Below are 24,710 nucleotides of genomic sequence, written 5' to 3' on the forward strand. Positions count from 1 at the left end.
CTACTACCTTTTTCAAACTCACTGCGCTTCGAAATAGTACTAAAAGTACGAACACAGCCGAGTTGGATCGAACACAATCGGCTTAACACAAACGCAAGCCGAACGCTTGCCGAACTCATGTCGCTAAGAGAGCAGAAGAGAGTAAATGTGTGCAGGCAAAGAGAATATATAAAGGCGCTACTTGTATACTCTTACAGAGTATTTGAGTGTGCATTTTGTGTGTATGATGTCTCAATGTCTGTAATTTGAAATGAGTGCGCCAATCGCACCAACAAATCGTGGTACTCTGCATAAGGGTATAAACACAACAAATGTTGGTGGTGAACAGCAACACCGGCTGAGGGCATTGCAATCCGCTAGCTATTCAGTTGCTTGTGTAGTTTCCAATGGTGCGGAGCGTTTTGAGTGCTGAGCGGACAGCGCACAACAAACCAAAATTGTCGTATTGAAAATTTTGTTGCGAGTCTTATTGTTTTTCGTGGCGATTAGAAACGCTATTGAGTAAAAAGGCGATAAGAAGACAGCGATATAAATCGCTATAATTCAGCAAACAGCAAACACATGTCGGCCAGCCAGTAATAAAACCAAACGAATCGGTTTATGTTGCTATTGTAGCTGGGTCATCTTTTGTTAAAACTTCACGAATGGTTTTTTAGTGTGTGTTTTTTGCGTTTGGCGAATTTGTTGTGGCCCCGCGGGTAAAACTTGAATTTTTAAGCTGATTCCGCAAAAAGCAGTAAAACCAAAATAAAACCAAGAAAACAAAACAAAAATAAGAGTCCAAAAACATATGCTGATGCGAGCATTGTGCTTGAGAAAGAGATACACTGAGAATAAGTGACGTGAAGTGGAGTTAAGTGAAGTACACAGCGAACGAGTCAAAGTCGAGATACTTTATCTATATTGTCCTGGATTAAATATATTTGGGTATCTCGATTGAACGACCAACATGTCCCAGCCAAGTCAATAAGCCAAGCAACTGTTCATGAATCAAAGTTAATACTCGAAAAACGAAATACGAACGAGAAAACTCATCAAAAATGCTGGACAATCAAAGCTTAATCTCAGTGCCTGAATCCTGCTGCAGCTCGATTGCCACAAATGCGGACCTCGACTACGATGTGCCCGTCTCTCGACGCGTTCGCATTAAATCGGTTAGTATCGGTTAGCCAATCATATCAATAAACCAACTAACTTTATATCTGTATATGTATATCTGTGAGATGCAGCCACTCCGATTAAGTCATGGACAACTCATTAACAGCGAAATCTGACAGGGAACGCGGTAGTCGCATCCTTTCGAGTTGTTGTTGTGACAGGCGCGTTCAACTGCAGTTCGTGTCCGGAAATTGTAACGGATCTCTCAGCTATCTTGACAAAAAAATAAAATAAACACTCGAATTGAGCCAGGCAGCTGCCACTTTTCTAGTTTTCCAGTTGGCAGCAGCAACAGCAACAGCAGCAAAATGTCCGCAATTTTGCATTCGTTATCACCTCAGCAGACCGTTTGATGTGCCAGTTATACTTAATATATATATATATACTAGTCAATACATACATGTGTGTATTATATATATTTATTACTCAGGTGCGATATCTTTCGGAGCCGTGTGATAACTCTCAACAGCTGCCCCAGGCCCGTTGCCACAACCCACAAGTGCGAAAACAGTTAACACTCGTGAAAACAATGAGTTCATCACTGCATCCGTGTGTGATTCCCTCCCGCAGTTATCTTGACTTGTTTGGCAACAGTAATGATTAGATAGCCAGCCATAGGATTGATAAAGTTTAGCAACTTAGCTTTGACTAGCAGAAACCGAAGGCTTTTCAATCGATTAGGCATTTATAAGAATTTTGTAATATTTATTATACATTCCAAGAAAGAAACGGAAGGCTATTTAATCTATTATAATAATATATATATAATGTATATGTATATAATAATTGTATATAATAATAATCTGAAAGAATTTATACTTATTATACACTATTGCTTAACTATAAATATAATTACTTTGAAATTTATTATTCATACTTTTTATGTTGAGGCTAGTTCTTTGTGTCGTATTTTCTTAGCAAGTCTTTTGTTTATCTTTAATAAAAATAAAGATTCGTTCCTCCTTGTTAAGTTTTGAGATAATTAAAAATGTAAATCTATATATTTACATGCCCCACCTCCTGTTGCCAACCTCTCTGCAAATATTTCTCTACAATTGACCTTGAAGTGAATTAATATTTATAGACTGTTATCAGGCTTGACAAACAAGTGTAGACGCTAAACAAATTTGGACCTATTTCCACAAGTTGATCAGTAAAGTAATAATAAATTTGTTTACCTATCAGCATGAGCTTTTAGAGCACTCATTCCACTCTCTTTCTGGCTTAATGCAATGAAAGCAAAAACTAATTACAAGACATAATCTTGAAGGCAGGCGAGTGATCGATGGCAATACTTGTTTTAGTGTAATAGTCGCTGACACTAAGTACTGCCGTAATTAAAGATATCCAATACACAATGCACTGAGTGTGCTGAGCAGATTGAGAGATTGAAGAGGGAGGTAAACTGCACTTGCAGCTGCATCCATCACATGAGCAAACAACGCTCAGGCCCAGGTGAGATTAAAATAAATGTGCTCCAAATGCGCAAAAAAGCGAAAAGTAATTGACGCTCCTAGCTCCAAAGCCAAAGCCGGTTAGCCCGAGAAGACCATTGCAGATTGCCGACTGTATATATTCAAATGGGAGGGAGGAGCACAAGGGGATAGCAGCAGCAGATACAAGAGCTTAGATTTCAAAATGTAAAGAGCGGAAAACATTGCAGATGGCTTTCCGTTCGCATAGGTTTCAAGAGAGGTAGAGAGATGAAGATGAAGATGAAGATGGAGCTGGAGATGGAGTAGGCATAAGGGTCTATTAGCATGCTGCTGACTGCTGGCAATTAATAGTTGCACTATCCTCCAGCCAGAGTCCATCGTGCTGGACGTGTGTCTGAGTGCCAGCTGTCCATCTAGGGCCATGAAATTAATGGCACTGCTTGCACCAGCGAATAAAATCAGTTATTAATAGTCTTCTGCGTTGTTGTGTTCCTGTTGTTGATGTTGATTTCCAACTAATTTCAATTGATTGAAAGGCAATTGGAAGGCGGCAAGTGCCAAGCTATAAATAGGCAGCAATATACCAACAAACTGAAACTCTGAAGGCCATAAATCCTGCCCGGCAAAGACCACTCACGTAGCTCTCTCGTATCATTTCCTAGACTCTCACTCTCTTCACTGGCATCTTATCGGCAAATGCTTAGGCGTGACCTGTTCCACTGATAAGCAGCAAGTCCATGGCTACCTTATCTCGAATACAGTGAACGTCTTCTCGACGACTTTCAGCAAATCTAATCGCACTTAATTGAGCGCTGTGCCGCCGCCACCAATAAATTGTAATCGAAAACCCAGCGACAAGTGGTAGCCGAAATATACCAAAGCGATGTCTTCGGGCATTAATTAACAGCATGTCTGAGGAGGTCGAGAAAGTAAAAGTCCTGTTCGGAGTTCAACCGTCCTTTGGGAATATATCTCTCTCTCCCCATTTTGATTAAGTGGCGTCCCATGGTGGCTGGGGCACTGACTAAGGGATCTTTTTGTGGTTATTTGGGCACTTATTTTTTAGTGCCACAAGTGCCTGAAGAAATTGATTAGAATTAATGTGCGTGTGCAGCGTCAGCGTTTTCAATTTGGAAAATTAAGAAAACGTAAGGCAAAAAGAAAAAAATAAACTAACAACTGTCTCCAGAAATTGAAATTGATTGAACGCTGTGGCGCTGAAAGCAATGTCGCGCCACAAGCATCTACATATATATATACATATATACTTATATATTGTTTTATTGATGAAAATATATATGACATGTTTGTCAGTATTGTTTGCAGTTGTTGTTTAGGCACGTTGATTTTTTGTTAGTCAACTATTAAATCTGATTTCATTTGTTCCCTTTAATTATCTCGTCGGGCTGAAAACCTGAATTGCTGTAAATTGCATGCTCTAATAATTGGAATAGTTAAAGTTCGCGTTAATTAACTTATAGTGAACTCTAACGATTGTACAAAAGTACAACAAATGCACCAGATTTTGTAATCGTTTGGATTGCGTTTGGTTGTCTCAATGTGTGTTATTTGAAACAAGTTAATAGCTCAAAACTTGAACTATGAGTTAATATTATTAGAAGACTCGTTTGAAGTTCGAGTTAAAGTATGTTAACGAAGACCTTATAGACCTCGTAGTAGATCATGAACCAACTGAACTGTAGACCCCCATTATAACTCTCTCAAGTGTTAAGTGTTAGCTTCTGCCCCTCGTTGTGTCATTCATCTTTTCCGGCATATCAAATAAATTGAGCGCCTTGTGAAAGTCCATTTTATGTGTATGTAAAACTTTCGCTTACCTTTGGCTTGAGTTATTTTATCTACGACTTATTTGCAAAATGGCTGACTGCGTACACAGTGTTGTTATCTAACACTGGACAGCGGGGCATGCAGGGGCACTCATGTGCCTAGTAACTGCATGGCTGCCCCTTCCCCTTGCTCGACCGTCATTAGCACAGTTCACGTTTAAGTCTTTTGCTAATCCATTAATTAAGTTATCAATTTGGTTTGCATTTATTTATTTTGTTTTTTTTTTTTTTGCGCACTGAGAGCTCAGCAAACATGTCAATAAAATGGATAACGAGTGCCAAGCGCTGTAGGAAATTATGCACTTGAGCTGCGATAAATGCCTATGGAATGCCTACACTCAAAAAAAAATAGATATAATATTTATTGGTTTTGGAAAAATCTGCATAAATTGTAAATATGATTTTCAGAGGGAGAAATAATGCTGAGACACAGAATGAACTGCCTCTTAGAAGTATATTATTTTTCTTAGTGCACGCAGAGACACCTGTTGCTGTTTGGCCTTTGGAGTCTTCGTTCTGCACTTTCTCAGGCAGGCAGGCAGGCAGTCAGACAGTTATGCAGTCAGGCAGTCAGGCACTTGTACCGTCTGACAGTTGGGCCGTCAGGCCAAACGTGCCGAGCCAAGACAAATGTGGACGCTGATAAGGGGCTGGTGATAAACGACTGGAGGCCACGCAGCGGCTCTCGAAAGAGGTGCAGGCGGGGTGCTCTATGGGTCTGGCCCCTTTTGGCATTTTACACATTTTCTGCATGTTAACATGGCAACAACAACAACAACAACACACAGCACACATAACAAACACACAACAACAAATTACATGCACGCGAACTTTGCTACTTGATGGGGTTTTTATTGTTGTTGTTGCTGTTGCTGTTGCTTTTCTAGCGCTTTGTCTTATCAGCCAGTTAAGTGCGCTGCGGTTTTTCTTTTTGTATCTGACAGATACACAAAAAAAAAAAATGGGTATGTATATGTTTAAATGTCTGTCAATGTTGCGCTTGTTGTTGCTGTTGTTGCATGTTGTAAAGTACGTGTCAGTTAGGTTTGAGTTTATGAAAAATTATACGAGATACATCATGTCACGTTCAGGAGGAGGATATACATGAGAGCACAGACCCCAAGAGGGCTTACGGGCTTAGTCATCAAAAGAAATTGTTCTGTTGCCGTATTCGAAGCAATGCTAATTAGGCAACACCTGAAACGAGCTTGAGATGCAAAGAGGCATAGCCATCAGTTATTTATATATATATATGCACAGAGATAACATTGAGTTGTAATTACAAAACAAAATGTATTATGAAGGGCACTGGCAGCGCAACTGCTCACAACTGGCTGGCAAAATGACACTTACAATAAATAAACAATTGCAAATTGCACAGCGAGTGCACCACATACATATATATATTTTTACAGCGACAGCAATTTTTATGGCCAGTACCGGAAATGTGTTATGGCATACAACAACAACAACAACAACAACTGCGATATCGACAACGACGACAACCTTTATGGCCAATACCTGGTTAGTGGGGCTGCCTCTCTTCTCGCTTGCTTTAGATAAGACAAATGTATCGCTCTTGAGTAATAAAAGTTTGCACTTAAGTGGGGTAGGCCATCGCTTTGCAGTCATTTTGTACGCCTTCACTTAATTATTAGCCACAATTTGTGGCTACTGCAATGCGCCATAAGGGGCTCAACTGCTGCACTGAGTCAGCGGAATTCTTTGAAAGCGTTAATTATAACAGTCCATTATCGCGCCAATAAAATGCTAATTAGTGGTTTATTTAAAGGTGCAGTGGAAGCTCTTAGAATTTGAATCAATGCATGTTTAATGGGTTTCAGAAGAATGTTTTTAAAAGCGAATTTTTGCTACACACTTTTGAATGCCTATAAAACTATATTTTCTAGTTGGTTGTGATTATTTCTACAATGATTTTTCTCATATTGTTAGTTAAGGAAATCTTTATCAATTCTTTTAACTAAGCTCAACCCGATGGACTCCTGTTTGCCACATTTTCTTTACAGAAAGGTTCACACACTCTCCTTATGTACACCTTCTTTCGCTTGTAATCTTGAATTATTTGACTTTTCTATACACTTTCCCATCTGAGCAGTTTAAGCCCTGCTCTTCACAGACATTTGCGTGGGTCTCAAACATGGGCTTCGGCTGTAATCCATCACGTGGCTCCTAATGAACATGGAAGAGTGTCGCTTAGATGCCTTCCGAGGGCATTTCTGGGGTTCAAGGTCCGCTTACGTAGGTGCTCTGGAGTGGCAAACGATCTTCAGCGCCAGAGAAACTGGTTAGGTGCGCAACAACTAAAAATGTGATGCCTCATGCCCCAATCAGCTTATAGATGAGTCATCTTCACATCCGGGGTATTCCGCGGCTCTAATCTTAAAGTCAATGATTTGATCCATAACAAACATACGACGTAGCTACGCAACGGAATTAGTTGTCTTTGTTGTTGATAAAAGTCTGACTGAGTTGTTCGAAGTGTTTAAGCCACATTTACAGATAAGCTGGAAGAAATGTGGAAACTGTCGTTTCTGGCCGAAAGTCTGGCTTTTAATTTATGCAGACATCTGTTTAACAAATTCTCGACAATGGCTTTTTAATTTGTTTGTCGTTTGCTTTATGCATATTTTATGGGTCTGCTTTTTTTTTGTGACACTTTTGTGATTTTTATGTTTCCCAATTGCCACTTTGCAATGCGCTTTAGGGCACTTTGCAACATTTTTTTCTTTTTGGCTGCGACAAATCTTTTATTATTTAATGGCTGAACAACATTTGTTTATCAAATGATTGATCTTTTGTTTATTGCCTTTCAAAAAGTTTTATGGCGGTTCTGTTCTCTGCCAAATCTTCTGGGAATGTGTCTGTGTTTTATTTCAGCATAAAAAATGCAGTAAAAACAATAAAAACCAATAAAAATTCATAAAATGTTTTCAAATGAAACAGCAACATTTTTTGACTGCATAAAAAATTAAAACTACACAGACACTGTTTAAAATTGATTTGTTGCCAGTTGATTCACGAGTTAAGAAACCTTTGAGTGTTGTTTTTTTTATTTTAGTTTTGTTATTTTTTTTTTGTCAGTGCGGGTTTTTGGGGAAGTCAATTAACAACGCTTTTTGCGTTGCGTATTTCACTTGAAGTCTGGTTTTTCTCTTCTTTTTCCTTCATTTATTTATTGTATTTTTTTGTTTGTGAAGGTCGACAATACTTTTGTGAAACGGTTTATTTGTTCTTTAATATAACAACAGTCAAGAGTAAATTTGCGAAATTTTCGCTACGGGGAATTAGTCAAAGTAACAACAGCAATCGTCATGGGTTTTCTGTGACTCACTTTGCATTTACATAAAAAAAAAAAACGAAAACGGACCCTTAGAAACGAGAGCCGCGTTTTGCCAACATCAAAGTTAATTTATTTCAAGCGCACTTGGGTATAAAAAAAATTATTATTCCACGAACATTAGCTGAAACCAGTATTAAATAACAATCAGGGACGATCTATTAAACTTGGAAAAAACTCAATTTAACTGTGGTCATTTTCTGAGAACAGTTTATAGCCCATTTAGCTACGCTTTTAATATTAACCTTTATTGTGAAAAATCGGAGTATGTCTTAGATTAGTTCAATTTAGCACCCAACTCGCGAGGGTCAGCTTGACTGAGGCATGCCACAGCCTACAGCAGATTAAGCTTGAGTCAAATCCATTAAAGTTGATTCAAAAGATAAGTGAATCAGCCAAGACACTTGCAGCTATTCAAAGCACACACTCATTGTGCACTCTCTGACTATTCATTGTTGTTGACATGTTTCCCCAGTGTGTGTGTGTGGGGGGGATGTTGCATCGGAGACTGAGTATCAGTTGCACTTTCATTGACTCGCTTACAGCTCAGTGAATCTGATATATCAGGGGTGTGTGGGAGGTAGGGGGTTAAATGGCATCTGAATTGGATTTTGTGCACTTGTCAACGCATTTTAACGTCAAGTTTAACAGTTGGCCAGCTGCTCCGACTGATTTTGCTGGGCAGTCGGAACGTGTTTCTCTCTTTTGCCCGCTTTAAAGTTTTATTGTCACATTTTTTTTTGCACACGGCTTGACGAAATGTGCCGAAATGGCCGAAGCTGTCAGCCAGTAAACATTTTGTTTATTTTTGCCAACAACAAACACAAATACAGCCACAATAAAACCAGTTCAACGCAACATATGGCGTTTTATATTGCCAACACAAGTGGGCTAAATACAAAATTTATTTTATATATATATGTATATGACTTTATGCAGTTCAAATATTTGGCATAAGGCAATTCGCATATCTCTTCTTAAAATGGTATTGCCACAGAACCTACAAACGGTGCAAAAAACCCAGGTTATATTTAATCAGCCGAATTTCACTTAGTCAATGCCAATATCCAAAGGTTAAGCAAAAGTCCAAAAAACAAAATATGACGCGTTGCTTATCCAAAAATAAATAGCGTCTACTCACCAAAAATGTTTGCAGCTAATGAAGCCCAAAGTTTAAAGAAAGCAACAACAAAAACCGAACAAAACCAAAAATCATATTAAGCTGCCGCACCTCCATTGATAGTGGGCCACAAATTGGATTAATTAAAAAGCAGCCAAAAGCAAAACCACAAAACTTTATCAGTCACGCGAACCCTCAAAAATAAATACAATTTTTAAATATATATATATATATATATATTATTCTTATCTGTACGAGGACAGGTTATCAATGTAAGTGTTATTGACTAAAAGGAATATGCCCTGTAGAATTCTCTTGACTGTTAATTGTTAAGAGTTAACAGTTTGTTCAAGTATTTATTTGTGTGTGTTTTTGGCATTTCATCGTTTTCAGTTTGGCTTAATGCGGTTAAGCGGCTCCTCAATGTCAAATTATCAAGTCAAGCAGCGTCTTAAAACTCATCAGATCTTGTGTAAATTTTTGACAAACTTTTTGCCAATTTTTATTTTTACACACAATCATTTTTTTTGGGCTTTAAGTGCTCATTAAGACTTTATCGCCTGCGGCATTTGTTGTTTGCTGTTGTTTGTTATTCTTTTCATTTTTTATTTATTTTATTTTATTTTTTTTTGGTTTTGGTAGTTTGGCACTTGTCTATGTTGGTGGATTTTGTTATTTACGAGCTTTGTGAATGTGCTTAAAAAATTGCAAAACGAAGCCGAACGAATTGAGTTTGGTAAGGTAAGGTCATGCACTCGCCGTGGAGATCGTAAATTGGCCAACATTTGTGCTGGGCTCTTAAGTCCAACTTTGCTTTCTACCGAGCACACCTCCCCCCACAACAAAATTAACTGTCTCTACTCTTTATGGCCAAATGGTGAACAACCTCCAAAAAAAAAAAACAAAATCGTAACCAGCCAAGCTGAAATAAAGAAAAAATCATAAAACAACATACTCGAGAAAAAAAACTTTTGTTGCTTTCATGTGTGCTGCTTTTTGGGCTGTATTTTTATGCCAAAAATCTGCGTATATGCAAGTTATGTGGAACGAGTCTTGTTGCTTATAGATATATGCTCATTGTAGTTGTTTGCAACGCGCTCGCCTTTAAAAAACAACAATAAATCTGTGGAGCTCTTTCACTTTGAGTTTAAAGCGCGCCCATCGATCGGAAAGGAAACGTTAAATGGCCCAAAGGCCGAAATTACTTTTATTAAATTTCTCGACTGATTTATTGTCAGCATTTTGCATAATTTGTAAAATGCAATTTATAAGGCATAAATCCACAAATGTTAAGTGAATTGAATATGAGTCTGCGTTCGAATTTGCAGTTGAACAACTTTTCCACAGATTTCCACAGCTCAACAAAATGAGAAGCATTTAGAGAACTCTTCAACGAATCTTTCCAATATTTTAACAGCTATTTCTCACATTTTTCACTTCCATTTTCAAGTTCCTTGGACTAACAATAAAGCGCGACAAGAAATGCGCTAAACAAACCAATTAAAGACCCTCAAAACAAACAACAATCCATCGAAATTTGATTTTTATTTGCTTGTGACGACAACAGCAACAACAACAACTAAAATCACAGACCCACAAACGGAACTGGAATTTAAGACCCCCTTCTCGGTTTTAAGTACATATTTGTCTATTCAATTAGCGTCGTGTTAAAAATTCAGCTTGAAGAAGAAAGCTAAGTAAACTAAAAGCACATGACAACTCTGGACAGTTGGAGAGCAATCTCCAACAATGCTCTATCTCACTCTATCTGACTCGATCTCTGTTCGATCTCTTCTCGCTCACATCGATTACGTTTGTCGCAGGCAAATTGACAAACATTTCTTGAGATCAGCCTCACATTTTGTGGTTGTCGATTGGAGGTTGTCGATTGTCGATTGTTGTTTGTTGATTGTTTGGTTGTCGGTTGTCGGTTGTTGTTGTTTGAGCAACGCAACGTTCGAGTGTCATTGGCAGTTATGTGGATGCCACATGAATTGCTCGTTGCACATGAACTTCAAGTGCGCTCGTTTTCTTTTGACAATCTGAACGGTTTCAGCTTTCCAAATTGAAAAGTAGAATACAATATCCAAGACCCCTGATCATAACTGTTGTTGTTATTGTTGTAGTGGTTTTTTTTTGTTGTTGCCGAAACGGGTTTCAACCCAAAACCAGCGAGTTGAAAGTTCAACGGCGATTCATCGTGCGATATTGTAATCGCTGAGTTTTCTCTGCTTGAGTGTGTGTGTGTGTGTTGTTGTGTGTGTGTGTGTCTCTATGCGATATGCGCAGCTCATATTAAATGAGCCAGTTGAGGCAGGGATGGGGGCAGGTACAAGTTGTACTAGTGTAGTACTCAGCAGACTGCCAAGCGTGGCAGTCACGGCAACGGCAACGGCAACGGCAACCATGGACGTAGACGTCTACAAAAAGGGGCCAAGATGAGCAGTGGCTTAGCCTCCAGCACTTGGTTGAATTTATCTTTTACAGTAACTAAGAAGTTCTTTACAACAACTAAAGTTCAACATCTAAATCCATTACATTATTCCTATGTAGATTTTATCGTAACTATTTATTGGATTAGGAATATTTCTTGAATGATGTTAAGACCCTAAGAAGAACCTATTATTATCTATAAGATGCATAACTGGAGTGAAGAAAGATTCATGAAAGTTGTTCAAAACCTAAAAAATTGATTTATTGCAAATTTCTGCACTTAATTAAGAGTCTTGTATATAAAGGAGCTCTTAAGTCGAAGGTTTTGGGTTTTTTGATCCCCTCTAACTAATATTTTGGCTACGTCCTTGAAAAAATACAACAACGACAAAACTGTCGGCTTTGGGTTTGAGTTCAAAACGTTCGTTTTGGATTTTCTGTTCGATGCGGTGGCGAAATTAAAAGCAACACGCTTAACCCGAGACTCAAACTGAGACCGAGGCACACACAGACACACAGAGGGACAGATAAGCACATGGATATATCAGCCCCATTCATTGAAGAAACCTTTGCACACACTCCACAGATACAGACACACACAGATACACACACACAGACACACACACACATACATAAATGGAGTAAGTACAAAGGGACAGTCGTGCGCAGTGATTTAGAGACGGAGCGATAAAAGGCAACTTGCAGCGTTTAAATGCGTATGAATGGTATGAAGTTGATGATTATGGTACTCTGTTCAGGGGGGGTGGTGAAGGGGAGCTGCAACAATGCAGTGCCGCTAAACTGTTGTGCTCTAGTGCAGTAAATGATCTTTTAAGTGCTAGGAATGCAACAACAAAATTGATATGAATTTCAATCAGCTTGATTACTCAAATATGCCGTCATTTAATTAAAGTGTATGTGTTTCTCTTTTGGCTACCCAAAGTGTCTGCTGTTGTTTGGCTCTAACAACCGCAGTTGACCTGAAATTCCAGCTAAACTAATGAAGCGCAAGACAAAACAAAATACAATAAAAGAACTCGCTTTGTTTTTCATTTTGCCCAAAAAAGAAAAAAACATAAATCGTTTTTTGCACTTTGTGCAGTTTTTTTCCACTTTTTGTTTTTTGTTGTGCTGCGATTTATGTTTGCCAAATTTTTGGCAAATATGCTACCTGAAAATGAGCGCAGACGAATTCTTATAAATGATGTTTTTGGCCCAGTCCAAGATTGAATTGGAGTCGCAGTGAATGCTAAAGTCAAAGTCGGGGTCGGTCAAACACCACCACGTCTTTGAAATTCCTTTGAAATTGGACTCGTTTTAGTTGTTCTCTCGATTTTACTGTTTGCGGCCTCTTAGAAGTTTTTTCGCATGTAGTTGTTCATTATGGTTATTATAAATCGAAATGTTTAGGAACTGTTTCATTCAGATAAAGCACACAATTTGAATTGTTCTTATTTTTTATTCTTTGTAATTGCAGAAACTTTATGCCCGAGCCATTTATGATAATTATGCGGATACGCCCGATGAGCTGCCCTTCAAGAAGGGCGACGTCCTCACCGTCATCGAACAGGACACCGAAGGCATCGAGGGCTGGTGGTTCTGTTCGCTACGCAATCGGCAGGTGAGTCAAGTCTCTTCGAATCTATATTCTAGATACAAAACTGAGAAGAGTTCCAGTCCATTAAATGCCCAAGGGGCAACGCCTTCTCTTCTTGAGCTGTGTATTTGCTTTTTGTGCTGTTTCTGTGCTTCTTCCCCTTAAGTTTCTTCTACTAATTGCCAAATGGGTTTCTAGCCACGCCCATTTCAGCACTGCATTGGTAATTAACCAATTGAGGCATTTGCATAAGTTCTCCAGCAAATCATTTCGCACACGAAATAAAAAAACTCAATTTGAATTTATAATTTAATTTTGTAGTTAACCAACTGCACATACAAATGGAGTGTGTGGTCTCAACGGAGCCACGTTCTCGTTATGAGCCATGTGAATCATAACCAGCAGCAACATCATCGTCTCCAGGCACGTGGCTGCCACCCGTTGAACGTTCGTTCAAACGACATCATTCACCCGTCGCTAGATGCGGGAAGGCCCCCCTTTTTGGTTTTGGTTGCACATAAATTTCACATTTGGCACTTTAATTGTGTCTGCAGCTGTAATAATAATCTTCATAATGCCTTCGCGAGCATTATTACAAGCGATTACCGCAGCACCGCACTGCATATAACATCATTTTTGGACATGGTCTCTGGCCTATGTCCATCATAATGCCACTGGGGTGTGAAATGTGGGGAAACAAAAAGGAGGTCGATATTGTTAGTGTGATTGCATACAAAGTGGAAATGTTTCACAGCTTGTTAAGTTTATACAACAGCAGCGCAATAATTGGTCAGAAAATGCATGGAAATTGCCGGCCAAGTTTGTTGACTGAGTTGTAAAATGTGGCCAAAATCATGCGTTGAATACACAATCAATTTGAACGGCGCACAATAGATTTATATTCTCCAGATTCTTTTGCTCAATTTCTCATATTTCTGATCATTTAAAATCATGTTCCGCAATATAGAATTTCCTAATATCTGCTAGAACAGCATTTCTTATGGTGTTTGTTTAGTGATCTAAGCTCTCTGATTGAATACACGTCTAAAGTTCAACGTGTTGCAACCTTGAAGCTCTGCTCCGATTAGACAATAAACAACTACATAGAGATATACTTAGTGGGAAGGCAAGATCAGTTTCGATGTGGCCATAAACACACCCAGTTGCCAAATTAAAAACTGATTAACGGCACAGCTCGAAAACATTTCTGCACGTCTACAAAATTTGCCGCTACGAAACATATTTTTAATTAACAGCTCAATTGGCTGGCTCAGAGGCACTCACAAGCACTCGTGAATACACTCATGGCAATTTATGGTGTCTGCTGTATGGTGTCAAAACACATATCAAAATTGAAATCAAAATTGCCATACATAGATAGAGATACATACATAGATACTTAGATACTATGTCGGCCAATTGCCGTTAATTAAAAAGTAGCCGCACTTTTTAATGGAAACAATTAACCCACAAAATAACAAAAAAAAAAAAATAATAGTAGCCAATTGAGTGGCGACAACAGCACATAAATATTAAATAAAAAAAATAACCAACAAAAATGTGGACAAAATTGTAGCATAAATTATTCGGCACTTGCTAAAAAATAAAAAATTACGGAAAAAACCGCTTGCAATTTTTGTTGTTGACGGCCTAAAATTAAATTGAAATGAGCAGCAACAGCAGCAGCAGCAACAGCAGCAGCTAAAGAGTTGAAACACATGTTGACAACATATTTCACTTTGGTTTTTGTGGTAATGGGAACATTTCGAACACATTTTGAAAAGTCTCACACAAATGTCAAGAAATAGACAAAAGAGCTGAGCAAAAACCAAAAACTGTCAATGAAAAATTGCATTCATTTTTAAGCGAGAATGACGGGCAATTAAAAAATTGTCATTTATTACTGTATATGTATTATGTATTATATTTTATATATATTTGATGTATTTATTAAAAATGCATTCAGCATTCAGAGTTAATTAAAAAGCAATCAAATTCAATTGAACTCAATGGGCAACAGCCATGAATTCCATTTAATAGATTGCAATTATAATTGCTGAATATTGTTTTTGTTTTCCTTGTTTTTCACTTATTAAATCTTTTGCTCTATTTATTTTTTCAATAGGGTCTATGCCCCGGCAACCGGTTACGCATCTTGAACTCGTACGATTCGGGCTGCTTTTCACCATCGCCGGCCAGTTCGCCGGTACCATCGCTGGCAGCTAGCACCGCCACTTTGAACAGCTCCATTTGCTCGACTGAGATCTATGAGAATGGCTCCATCATCAGTACATCTGGTGCGGAGACCCAATCCACATCCTCAACAGGCTCCTCCATCTCCTCCAGTCAGGGTCGTGGTGCACGCAGATCGTGGCATTTATCCACGAATAAGGTGAGTTTTTTGTTGTCTTTTTTCTTTTTTGTTGGGTTTCTGATTTTTTAATTTAACGCTTCGTCGGCATTTCCTGAAGGGTCTTAACTCCAAAATGCTCCGCCTTATCGTGCTGCTCTTAATTGATTTCATTTTGCTTTTGAATTATGTTATTTCGTATACCCTGAACCCATTGGGTATAAAGGGTATAATGATTTTGTAAGCGGATGTAACAGGCAAAAGAAAGCATCTCCGATCCCTTAAGTTATATATGTATGTATATTCAGCCGAGCGGATCTCAGAGACTATAAGAACTATATATCTCTGATTTATATCGCTTTCCGTTTGCAATAAAAGTCACCATTTTAAAGTCAGCGGCCTCCATTAATTTGCATTGAAGTTCTTTTGATCAACTGCTCAAATTTCATCAACAAACTTTTAAAGGGAAATTTGAGAATTGGTTCAGGGTATATCGTAGTCGAGCTCACTCGACTACAACACTCTGATTTGTGTTTTTTTTTGTTGTAATGACATCGTCTGGCTGATTTATTTTTGGCTTTTGGTCGGCAGCTACTGCATTTTTTGTTTGTGAATTATGATATCCGTCTGGAAAGTGAAAGAAAGCAATTTCTCGACTCCGGCAGGTTTTCCATCATTACGCCCGGCCATCGTTCAGTCTGCACGTCAATTGCGTGTCGTAATTGTGCAATTAATAAGAGCCGTGTTGAGGCCACATTGCTTTGCCACTGAGCTGAGAGACTCCATCTGGGGCTGATGCTGCTGCTGCTGCTGCTGCTGCTGCTGCTGTCCAGCTGTATCTGTTTATTTTGTTGTTGCATGTGCAACGGGTTTCCTTTTTGGCCTGTCTTTTGCATATGGCTCGTAATTTGCCAATTTGTCAGCTGGACATGCGTTTTATTTGCATTTTAGTAACTACCACCACATCTGCTACTTCAGCTTCTTCGTCATCATCTTCAGCATATCTCATCTGTTCGATTTGAAAAATCGATGTCCATAATTAAAGGAAATGAATAATTTGCACTTTGGCTAAAATAGCTGACATTAGTTGAAAACGCTCAAGGAAATCGTTTATCTTCTTTCTTATTTTCTTTCCTTTCTTTTTAACATAGAATCATTTTAGTGCTTGAGCAGATAACTCAATTTTAGTTGACTATAAACATAGTCCATAGCTCATCTAATCACATAGCATACATTTGACCTACTCCGCAGATCATTGCTTTGATCGGGCCTTTCAATTTCATTTGGCAATCCTCCTTCGCATTTGGCCATTGCATAAGCATCCATTGCATCCATAATTGTCCATTATCATTAGCACCACATGCAATCGGTGTGTTTCAGCTTTGAACTTTGCCATCTGTGAATATTGGATTTTTTTCTTCAAATTTTTTTTGACAGACGATGGGCGTTTTTGAGTTTGGTTTTGGTTTTGGGTCGTCTCTTCGGACTCGCTTTCGCTTTCGTTCGCACTTGGCGCAAAACGCAAAACGCCAAACAGCCAAACGCAAATCAAATAAAATAGAGCCCAAATTACAGAGTCGTAAACATTTCCTCGCATTATCGGCAGCTATCAATCTTCATGGAGGCAAGTGAAACCATAAATTCAAATTCAAATAAATGCTGCGCCAGCGGAGAAACAATCGTCGCTCTACCCTACCCTGCCCCCCTCTATCTCCCCACCCAACCACCTCTAATCCCCCTCCCTCAAGACATTGTATCCAAGCATTTGATTTCTTGTCTGTCCAATTCAAAGAGCTGCAACTGCAAATTGCAACGGGCTCGTTGCCACTGGCAGACTGCAAGATTGCGTCTCTGGTGAAACCTTTCTATGGAGAGGAGACCACGACAAACAAACACCGCTGGCCATAAAGCTATAGCTGTTTTTCTTTTTGTTTATGGGTTGGGGGAGAGGTTTAGCTCTTGAAGTGGTAGCTGTAAAAATTAAATGCCGCTTTTTGTTCAATTTGACGTGTCTGTGGTTGAGCTTATATTGATTTGACTTGTGGAAACTCCAAATTGAAAAGCCTCCACTTGAAAGCGTCAAAAAGTTTCTACACATGATGCACTGCATCCAACAAAAGTTAAACACTTGACGGAGGAAGGGGGAATAAAAACTCATTTGCTCTTTTATTGGGTGCTGCAAACAGGTGGAAACGAGCTAACAGCAATTTCTGAAGTGCCTTTTATGCCTTTTATGAGATATGCCCACAAAAGTGTCTAACGATCTGCATGCCATACGCCACATGATTATCAGCTGCATGCCCCGAACTCAATTGAGAACGGAAATGTCTGTGGCACATTGTTGCGCAACTGTTGGGCTGCCACCAAGTGCGGCAAGTGTCGCGACTCTTGCCTCTCGTTGCCAGCCCACGTTCTACAAACAAATCTATTTGCAGCCAGCCCGATAAGTTGAGCACTGCCTGCACTTTGAGTGAATCGAATCCTAAATACCCTCTTAGAACTCTAGACATGGACTTGATTTTGATCATGGTTTGATCTCTAGAATAATACTACATTCAAAAATTGAGCTCGAAATTCAGTTAAAATACTGCAACCCAAAAAATGCCATGTTGGCTACAGTCTAAATGTTCAACTGCCACAAACTCTAGAATAATTTAAAGTTGCAAGCACGTTTTTATCTTTAAACTTTCCTCTGCCATAACTTTCCCATAACTCAAACGATTTTCAAAAACAAGGGCGTTCAAAAGCTGGCCTTAGGATAATAATTTGTCTACAACTGCAAAACAAACTAGTTGATAAATGTTTACAAGCCAATTGCACAGTATTCACTCTCTCTCTCTCTCTCTCTGTTTCTGTCTCTATCTCTAAGTGTGGCCAAAGAGAAAAAGCGCATAAATATTTAAGACTCATTGTCGGCCTGACCAAAAATAAATCCCAGCGGACAGTGGCTAAAACTGAGACAACTGGCAACTGAGATAGCGAGAGCCAGCAACTTGGCTCCACCGTTAGGCAGTCAGCCAGTTAGTCAGCCAGTTAGCCAGTTGCCAGCCCGACAATGTGACAATTTCAAGTTCCTTGAGCCCACATAAGTTGGAGCAGCAGCAGCAGCAGCAGCAGCAGCAGAGCCAAGTGCGGTCACGCACTGCCCATAAAGCAGCGTCCGCAAAACGCATTCAGACCAAGTCAGGTTGGCCAACTGGCAAACAGGCAAACAGGCAAAACCAAGCCGTGAAGATTTATGGCAATGTGGTTGTGGTTGTGGTTGTGCTTGTTGCCTTGCTGCTGGACCATTTCCAAAAAGAGTTTGACGTGTTTTGTGTGCTTGTGCTTGTGTTTGTGAGAGCAAAAGATGTCATTTTTATTTCAATGACCAAAAATGGTCAAAAATGCCAACAACAATAACTCTTCATTGTTGTTGTTGTTGTTGTTGCTGGTGCATCTTTGGTTGTGCTGAGATTTGTGCATGTTGACCAAAGTTAGAGGAACTTATGGCAACAACTGGCTAATACACCGATATGAAATATAGCTGCAGCAATGCGGCAATGTGGCAATGCGGCAATGCGGATTTCAAACATTGTGAAATTTGTTGCGTTTATATTTGGTTTGAGGAATGTATTCCAATATGGCAAGGTCACCAGTGCCAATCCTAGGGATTAACGGTGAATACAGCTTAATGATCCAAGCACTCGGCACTGCCTCCGTCGTCTTCCATAAATAGCCATTAATTAAGCCTCAATTTGAAGCCACTTGATTTTTGTTGTTTTTTTTGCGAGTCTGATTGAAGAGTGGATTTGTTGAGTTCACAACATGACGCCACAATAAACATTATACGGGAGTAGCCTGCGGCCATTTTTAGAGATCTCTGCCCACCGCTCCAGGTTCAGGTCTCAGTTGGCCAGCTTACTGATTTCGTTACAGCAATTTGCATATATTTGTACAAATGTTTTTCGTGTCATCAGCGTACGTGAGAAAATGCTGAAATTTGTCAAAAGAACGCGGGCCTCTTTTTCTTTTTCTTTTTCGATTTGATTGTTGCTGTCTTTTTGTGTATTTGTGCAGGTGTGCGATAGGTGTGAGAGGAGTCATTGAAATGCATCAAATGAGCTGCAAAAGATACAAATCTCTGCTGCTACCACACATATAAACAGGGGCATAACAAAAAAAAAATAATAGAAATACAAAACTATAGAATGTTTTGACAAGCCAAAGATTTGGAGAGATTTCGAGCAAGCAACACGCTGCTGCATAAAATACACAAATAAACGAAAATAAAAATCTCGAAGATCGTGCTGTGAATTTACAACTGCCAACTATCAAAATCCAATTAAAAATAGCCATAAGCAAAATAAGTCAAAGCAAAACAAACCGTGAAGCGTTTTGCCAACTTTTATAATGCGGTCATTTGCCCCTTTCTCACAGCTCGCCACTCGCAACTCGCAACTCTCTTGCAAGCCGTGCCCAAGTGGTATCTGGGCCATTAAAAGCGCCCCAAATGTGTCATAAAAATAAACAAACATATTTGATCTATGGGCCAGGCAATGATTTCCATAACGGAGCATAAAATGAAAATGCCTGGCAAAGTAAAAGTCACGCAAAAAAATGGTGCGCTGGGAAAAAATCAGCATGAAAAGTGACCTCTTTGAAGATAGCACCGCTTCCCGCTGTGTCCCATTTCCAAAGGCTAACCCAGGCCGAGCCCAGAGACACTAGAAAGAAGCAGAAGAACTTATGCAACAAATTACACAACTTATGTGTTCTATTTCCTTTGTGGCCTCAAAGTGAGTCTGGCCGCTGCTCCTTGTTCGTTCAGCTGCGCTGATTTCTCGACTTGATAGGGAATGTTTTTGTGGCTGCAGCTGCTAAGGATCGACTTTTATAGTTTTTGTAGTTTCTGTTTGCTTGCGAATTGTGTGACTCGTGTTGAATGCACTTCAGTTGTGGAGTGCAAACCAAACGGATCGGAAAGGGAAAACTGGACGCACTTCAGGTAGCACATTTCTCGCTGCGCTGGCGATCCTTTTCGAGGGTTGGGGTTTTAACGGTTCGCCTAATTGGAAATCGATTCAATGCGCTAACGGTCGGTGGGCGTGGCAGTTTGGTGTGTGCTCATTAAACGAGGGTAGCTGCAGCAGCAATTGATGAATTTGACATATGCTGTAATAATATTTCATCAAACATATGGCGTCAGAAATTGACGGAACGCTTAAGCTGCTGCCATATCGCATTTTTTTCAATAATAATTAATCCCTTTTCTATTAATAAACAACACTTCAGTTGCCATTCCCCAGATCCACTCGCCTTATTTGCCATTGTCCGGCTTCAGGGTCTTTTTTTCGTAATTACCTTGACACTGAACCGCTTTGAACTGCAGTCGGCAACAACAAGAGGAAAAAAAGACACATTAATATCCCAGTATTTTTTGGCTGGAGAGCAGGTCAAGCAGTGCGCATGCTCAAAATATTACCCACTATTTTTTTACGTGCTGCTTGCTGCGAGCACGAATCGCACTCGACTCCTTTCACAGTCAAGTTTTTCCCATTGAGCCGTGCAGTTTTCTTTTATGCCATCTTTTCTCTTCACGGATTTTATTAATTGGCAATAATTGGCAACAAAATGTGATAATTGACAGCAATAAAGCCAATCCGACAGGCAGACAGGCAGACAGGTGAGACAGTCATCCAGCAATAAGCCCCTCTTCCGCCGCCCCCAAACAATTGTAGCTCATTCATAAAAATCGCCGAGAGGTGGCAACAACAATTGTGAAAATCGATAAGTCATAGTCGTAGTAAGAAAGGGCGTGGGTGGCACCACTCACTCAGACGCTTGTGTGTTGCATGTGTCAGCCAAGCAGGCAGCCAGTCCTAATCAGCCCCAGACCACATATACATATAAATATTTGAATAAAACAGAGTTTCTATTTCTGCTCTAATCACCAATTAAAGTCAGTTTTAAATCTACTTAAGTTTTAATTTGGAAAGAATTTGGAATCAATAGTTAATAAGTTAAACATGTTTTTTGCTTAAATCAAGAACTTGAGTGGATATCTAGACAAAAGTAACAACTTGACTACTAAGATACTTTTTCGTCTAACTTACCTTTCACAAAAGTGGTTTAATAACCCAACTGTTATCAAAGTGAGAACAAAAACAAACTTAACTTAACTCAAAATATAACTTTCTTGTCTACCAAAAACCTTCTTCAAATAAAATATTCCGCGGATCACAGGTCTAGTTTATCACATGTTAATTAGACATTTTTTTATATATATTTTTGTTGTTTAAATTAATATCTTGCATACCCAAAGTAAGATGAAAATATATCTGATATCTTTTTGGTTAAATGTCGAAACTATTCTGCACCAATTTAATATTATGTGTTAAGTTGCTGTTATTCTTTATTCCTTATCAAACTAATGTTTTATAACCTTTCAATAGGTTGATCACTGTTTGCAATATAAGTGCTAAAAAGAAGAACCCAAAATATCAATTTTGTTGCTTAACAAAAACCAGCTTAATTTTAAATATTCCCACTCCAATTAGCGATTTTTGACTTACGCAAATTACACAATTCTAAGATGCTCTTCTGGCCAATTGTTAATTTAATTCTCCTTTCCGTTTTCTTTTTTTTTGGTATTGATTACAGGTCATTACGCCTCAGCGGCCACAGGGTGATGTCTACATTTACAACAACAGCCCGGGGGGATCATTATCTGGAGCGCCACGCTCACCGCATCCACAACAGCAGCAGCAGCAGATCTACAGCAACCAAAGCATCTATCAGAATCTGGGCATGATGAATGGGAGCAACGTCAACGGTTCCAGCACCAGCAGCACCGAGTTCGAGACCTATGATATACCCAAGCCGGCAACGCCTGTGCCCCAGCTGAACTATGATGGGGGCGTGGCGAGGGGCGTGAGGACGCCGACAACGGGTTCGGCGTTGGGTCCACGCTTCGAATCGCTGAAGAGCGTCGGCGCATCGATGTCCATTGAGGAGGAATCGTACGATGTGCCACGCCCACTAATCATACAGCAGCAGCAGCAACAGCAGCAACAACACCAAATGACTCCCAGCAGTTCGGCATCATCGCTGCTGACCAGCGACAGTTTGTCGCTGAGCTTCTCCAGCTCGAATCGCAGCTCGCTGGCGAATATGCCCGACTATGATATACCCCGCCGTAATCCGTTGCCTGTTCGCCCGCATCAGCGTCCCCATCATGCCGCATGCCACAGCTATGAGTTCTCGTTGCCGCCACTGCAGGAGCAGGCACAGCCCAACAACAGCAACAGCAGCAGCAGCAGCAGCAGCAAGAGCAGCAGCAGCAATGGCAGCCAGTGCATCGGCAAGGAACTGCCGCTGGAGCTGAATTCGGCGCTGGAAACGCTGGCCAAATTGCAGTCGGAGACGACGCTGGCCATCACAAGACTGCTCAGCTTTGTGGTGCCACATTGGCGCACACGTGCCCAGCTGGAGCCGAACATCATGGAACTGAAACTGGCTGCACTGCGTCTGCGCACAGCGCTTCATGATCTCGCCGAGTTCGGTGAGGGTGCGCTGGGCAATGCACACCGGTCGGAGGATCGCAATCTGGCCCTGAAGCTGCGTCCGCTGGTTCGCGCTTTGAGGGATGCCAACAAGCTTATTCAGGATTCCTCCGAGTCGCTGGATGCCCAGGGTGGTGGCTGGTCGGTGGAGCAACTGGCGCGTAGTGATGAGAAGCACGGTTGCCGGCCGCCTGACAGCTTGGATCAGTTAATGGCCTGTGCCCAGACCCTGACCGAGGATGTGCGCTCCACGACGAGCTTCATTCAAGGCAATGCCTCGCTGCTCTTCAAGCGACAACTGCCCCCGGATCAGGCAGCAATCGCCAGCCCCAGCACTCACAATGGATGCACACGCGGCAGCGCCGAGTGGCTGGAGGACTATGACTATGTTGCCTTTGAGTCCAAGGATGCGGCGGCCAAAAAGAATCAGGCATTGAGGGATGCCATTCCCGCAGGATTGAAGACACAGTTCGACAGTGCACTGAAAATTGCCGAGTGTACAGCGATGGGAACGACGCCATCGGTGCCAACGACGCCGACAACACCATGTGTGGTGGCCACCGCATCGCCCCAGATGACGGACAAGGACAAGAAGCTGGTGCGATACTATGCCCAGTTGATCTCCACACACATGGGCAATCTGCTGCAGGCGATCGACTCGTTCCTGGAGACGGTGAAGAACAATCAGGCGCCCAAATATTTCATTGCCTATGGCAAATTTGTTGTGGTCAGCGCCCACAATCTGGTCACCATCGGTGACAATGTGCATCGCAATATCTCCAAGGAGGCGCTGCGCGACAAGATATTGCATTGCACCAATTCGCTGTCCGAGGCTCTCAAGACCTGTGTGCTCAAGTCGAAGAAGGCAGCTGCCCATTTCCCCAGCGGCACTGCTGTCCAGGAAATGGTCGACTCGGTGCATCATATCAATGATCTGGCATATGATCTCAAGAAGGTGATGTTGCAGGCCGTGCAGCTGTCCGCCGGAGATGGAGCTTAAGTGTGACACACACACACACACACACAGGCAGTATTTTATTCAACGACTCGGCTTCCAAAGTCTTCCAGGCTGGCGGCGCACATGTTCCTTACTTACCACACGCTTTGTCTATGCTATGCAACAATAATCCCAGACCCATTCTGAATTCGGCATATCCGCAGATATCGCATCTCGATCCTCGATATACTATTATTTGCATTGTGATATTTCTTGGAGCAAACATCAGAAAATGCACAGCCCCTCACCCAAAAAAAAAAAAAAAACAAACGATTGTCATTATCTCCACACAAAAAGAACTACATACATATGTATATATAATTCGATGCATACACACATATATATATATATAAAATTATGTAAACATTTCGTTACGATTACGATTTAGTTGTATTTATTATTAGAACCCATAGTCAGCGCATTGCTTTAAGTTAGGTCCTCTGTAAATAGCACTACTCACCTTAATTAAATGTCGTTTTTTTTGTACATTTGTATTTTCCGCTGAATAATTGTGTATTTTGTATCAGTGAAGCATTTCAGCAGATAATATATATTGTGTAGTTTAGCTTTACTTATCTATAACCAATAATATCTGATAAAACGCAAACCTAGCATGTAGCATAAGCATAAACGTACATAAATAAACACATACATAGTCAAAATCTGAAAGATTTGCAATAAACATTTGTCGTTTTGCGCTCGGCAAATAGTCAGCAATATACAAGAAGAAAAATATTCACATTAGCCATACTATACACTGAATGTAATAATAACAATGATTTCGTGACTGCAACTGTTCAATTCAAGTGCAGACCATCAAATTAAATATAATAAAATTAACTATATTAAATCACTTGTAATATTTATTTT

At 40.2% G+C, this 24,710-nt stretch overlaps 1 protein-coding gene across 1 annotated transcript; it reads left to right on the forward strand.

The window, feature by feature from the left end:
• The first annotated feature begins 366 nt into the window (after positions 1 to 366).
• LOC6556744 (breast cancer anti-estrogen resistance protein 1) lies at positions 367 to 24,690 on the forward strand. The gene is made up of 4 exons (XM_001983582.3): positions 367 to 1,154; positions 12,830 to 12,973; positions 15,075 to 15,341; positions 21,942 to 24,690. The coding sequence occupies exons 1-4, from the start codon at positions 1,041 to 1,043 to the stop codon at positions 23,841 to 23,843; spliced, it is 2,427 nt and encodes an 808-aa protein (XP_001983618.1). The 5' UTR covers positions 367 to 1,040; the 3' UTR covers positions 23,844 to 24,690.
• The last annotated feature ends 20 nt before the right edge of the window (positions 24,691 to 24,710 follow it).

The sequence above is a fragment of the Drosophila grimshawi genome, unplaced genomic scaffold (genome assembly GCF_018153295.1).
Source record: "Drosophila grimshawi isolate 15287-2541.00 unplaced genomic scaffold, ASM1815329v1 contig_44, whole genome shotgun sequence".
Taxonomy (NCBI): Eukaryota; Metazoa; Arthropoda; class Insecta; order Diptera; family Drosophilidae; genus Drosophila; species Drosophila grimshawi.

Excerpts from the sequence above, each read along its gene's own strand:
- LOC6556744 (XM_001983582.3), top strand. The coding sequence starts at position 1,041 with ATGCTGGACAATCAAAGCTTAATCTCAGTGCCTGAATCCTGCTGCAGC. Across the intron at positions 1,155-12,829 it reads GACGCGTTCGCATTAAATCG|AAACTTTATGCCCGAGCCAT; the intron begins GTTAGTATCGGT and ends TTGTAATTGCAG. Across the intron at positions 15,342-21,941 it reads GGCATTTATCCACGAATAAG|GTCATTACGCCTCAGCGGCC; the intron begins GTGAGTTTTTTG and ends TATTGATTACAG.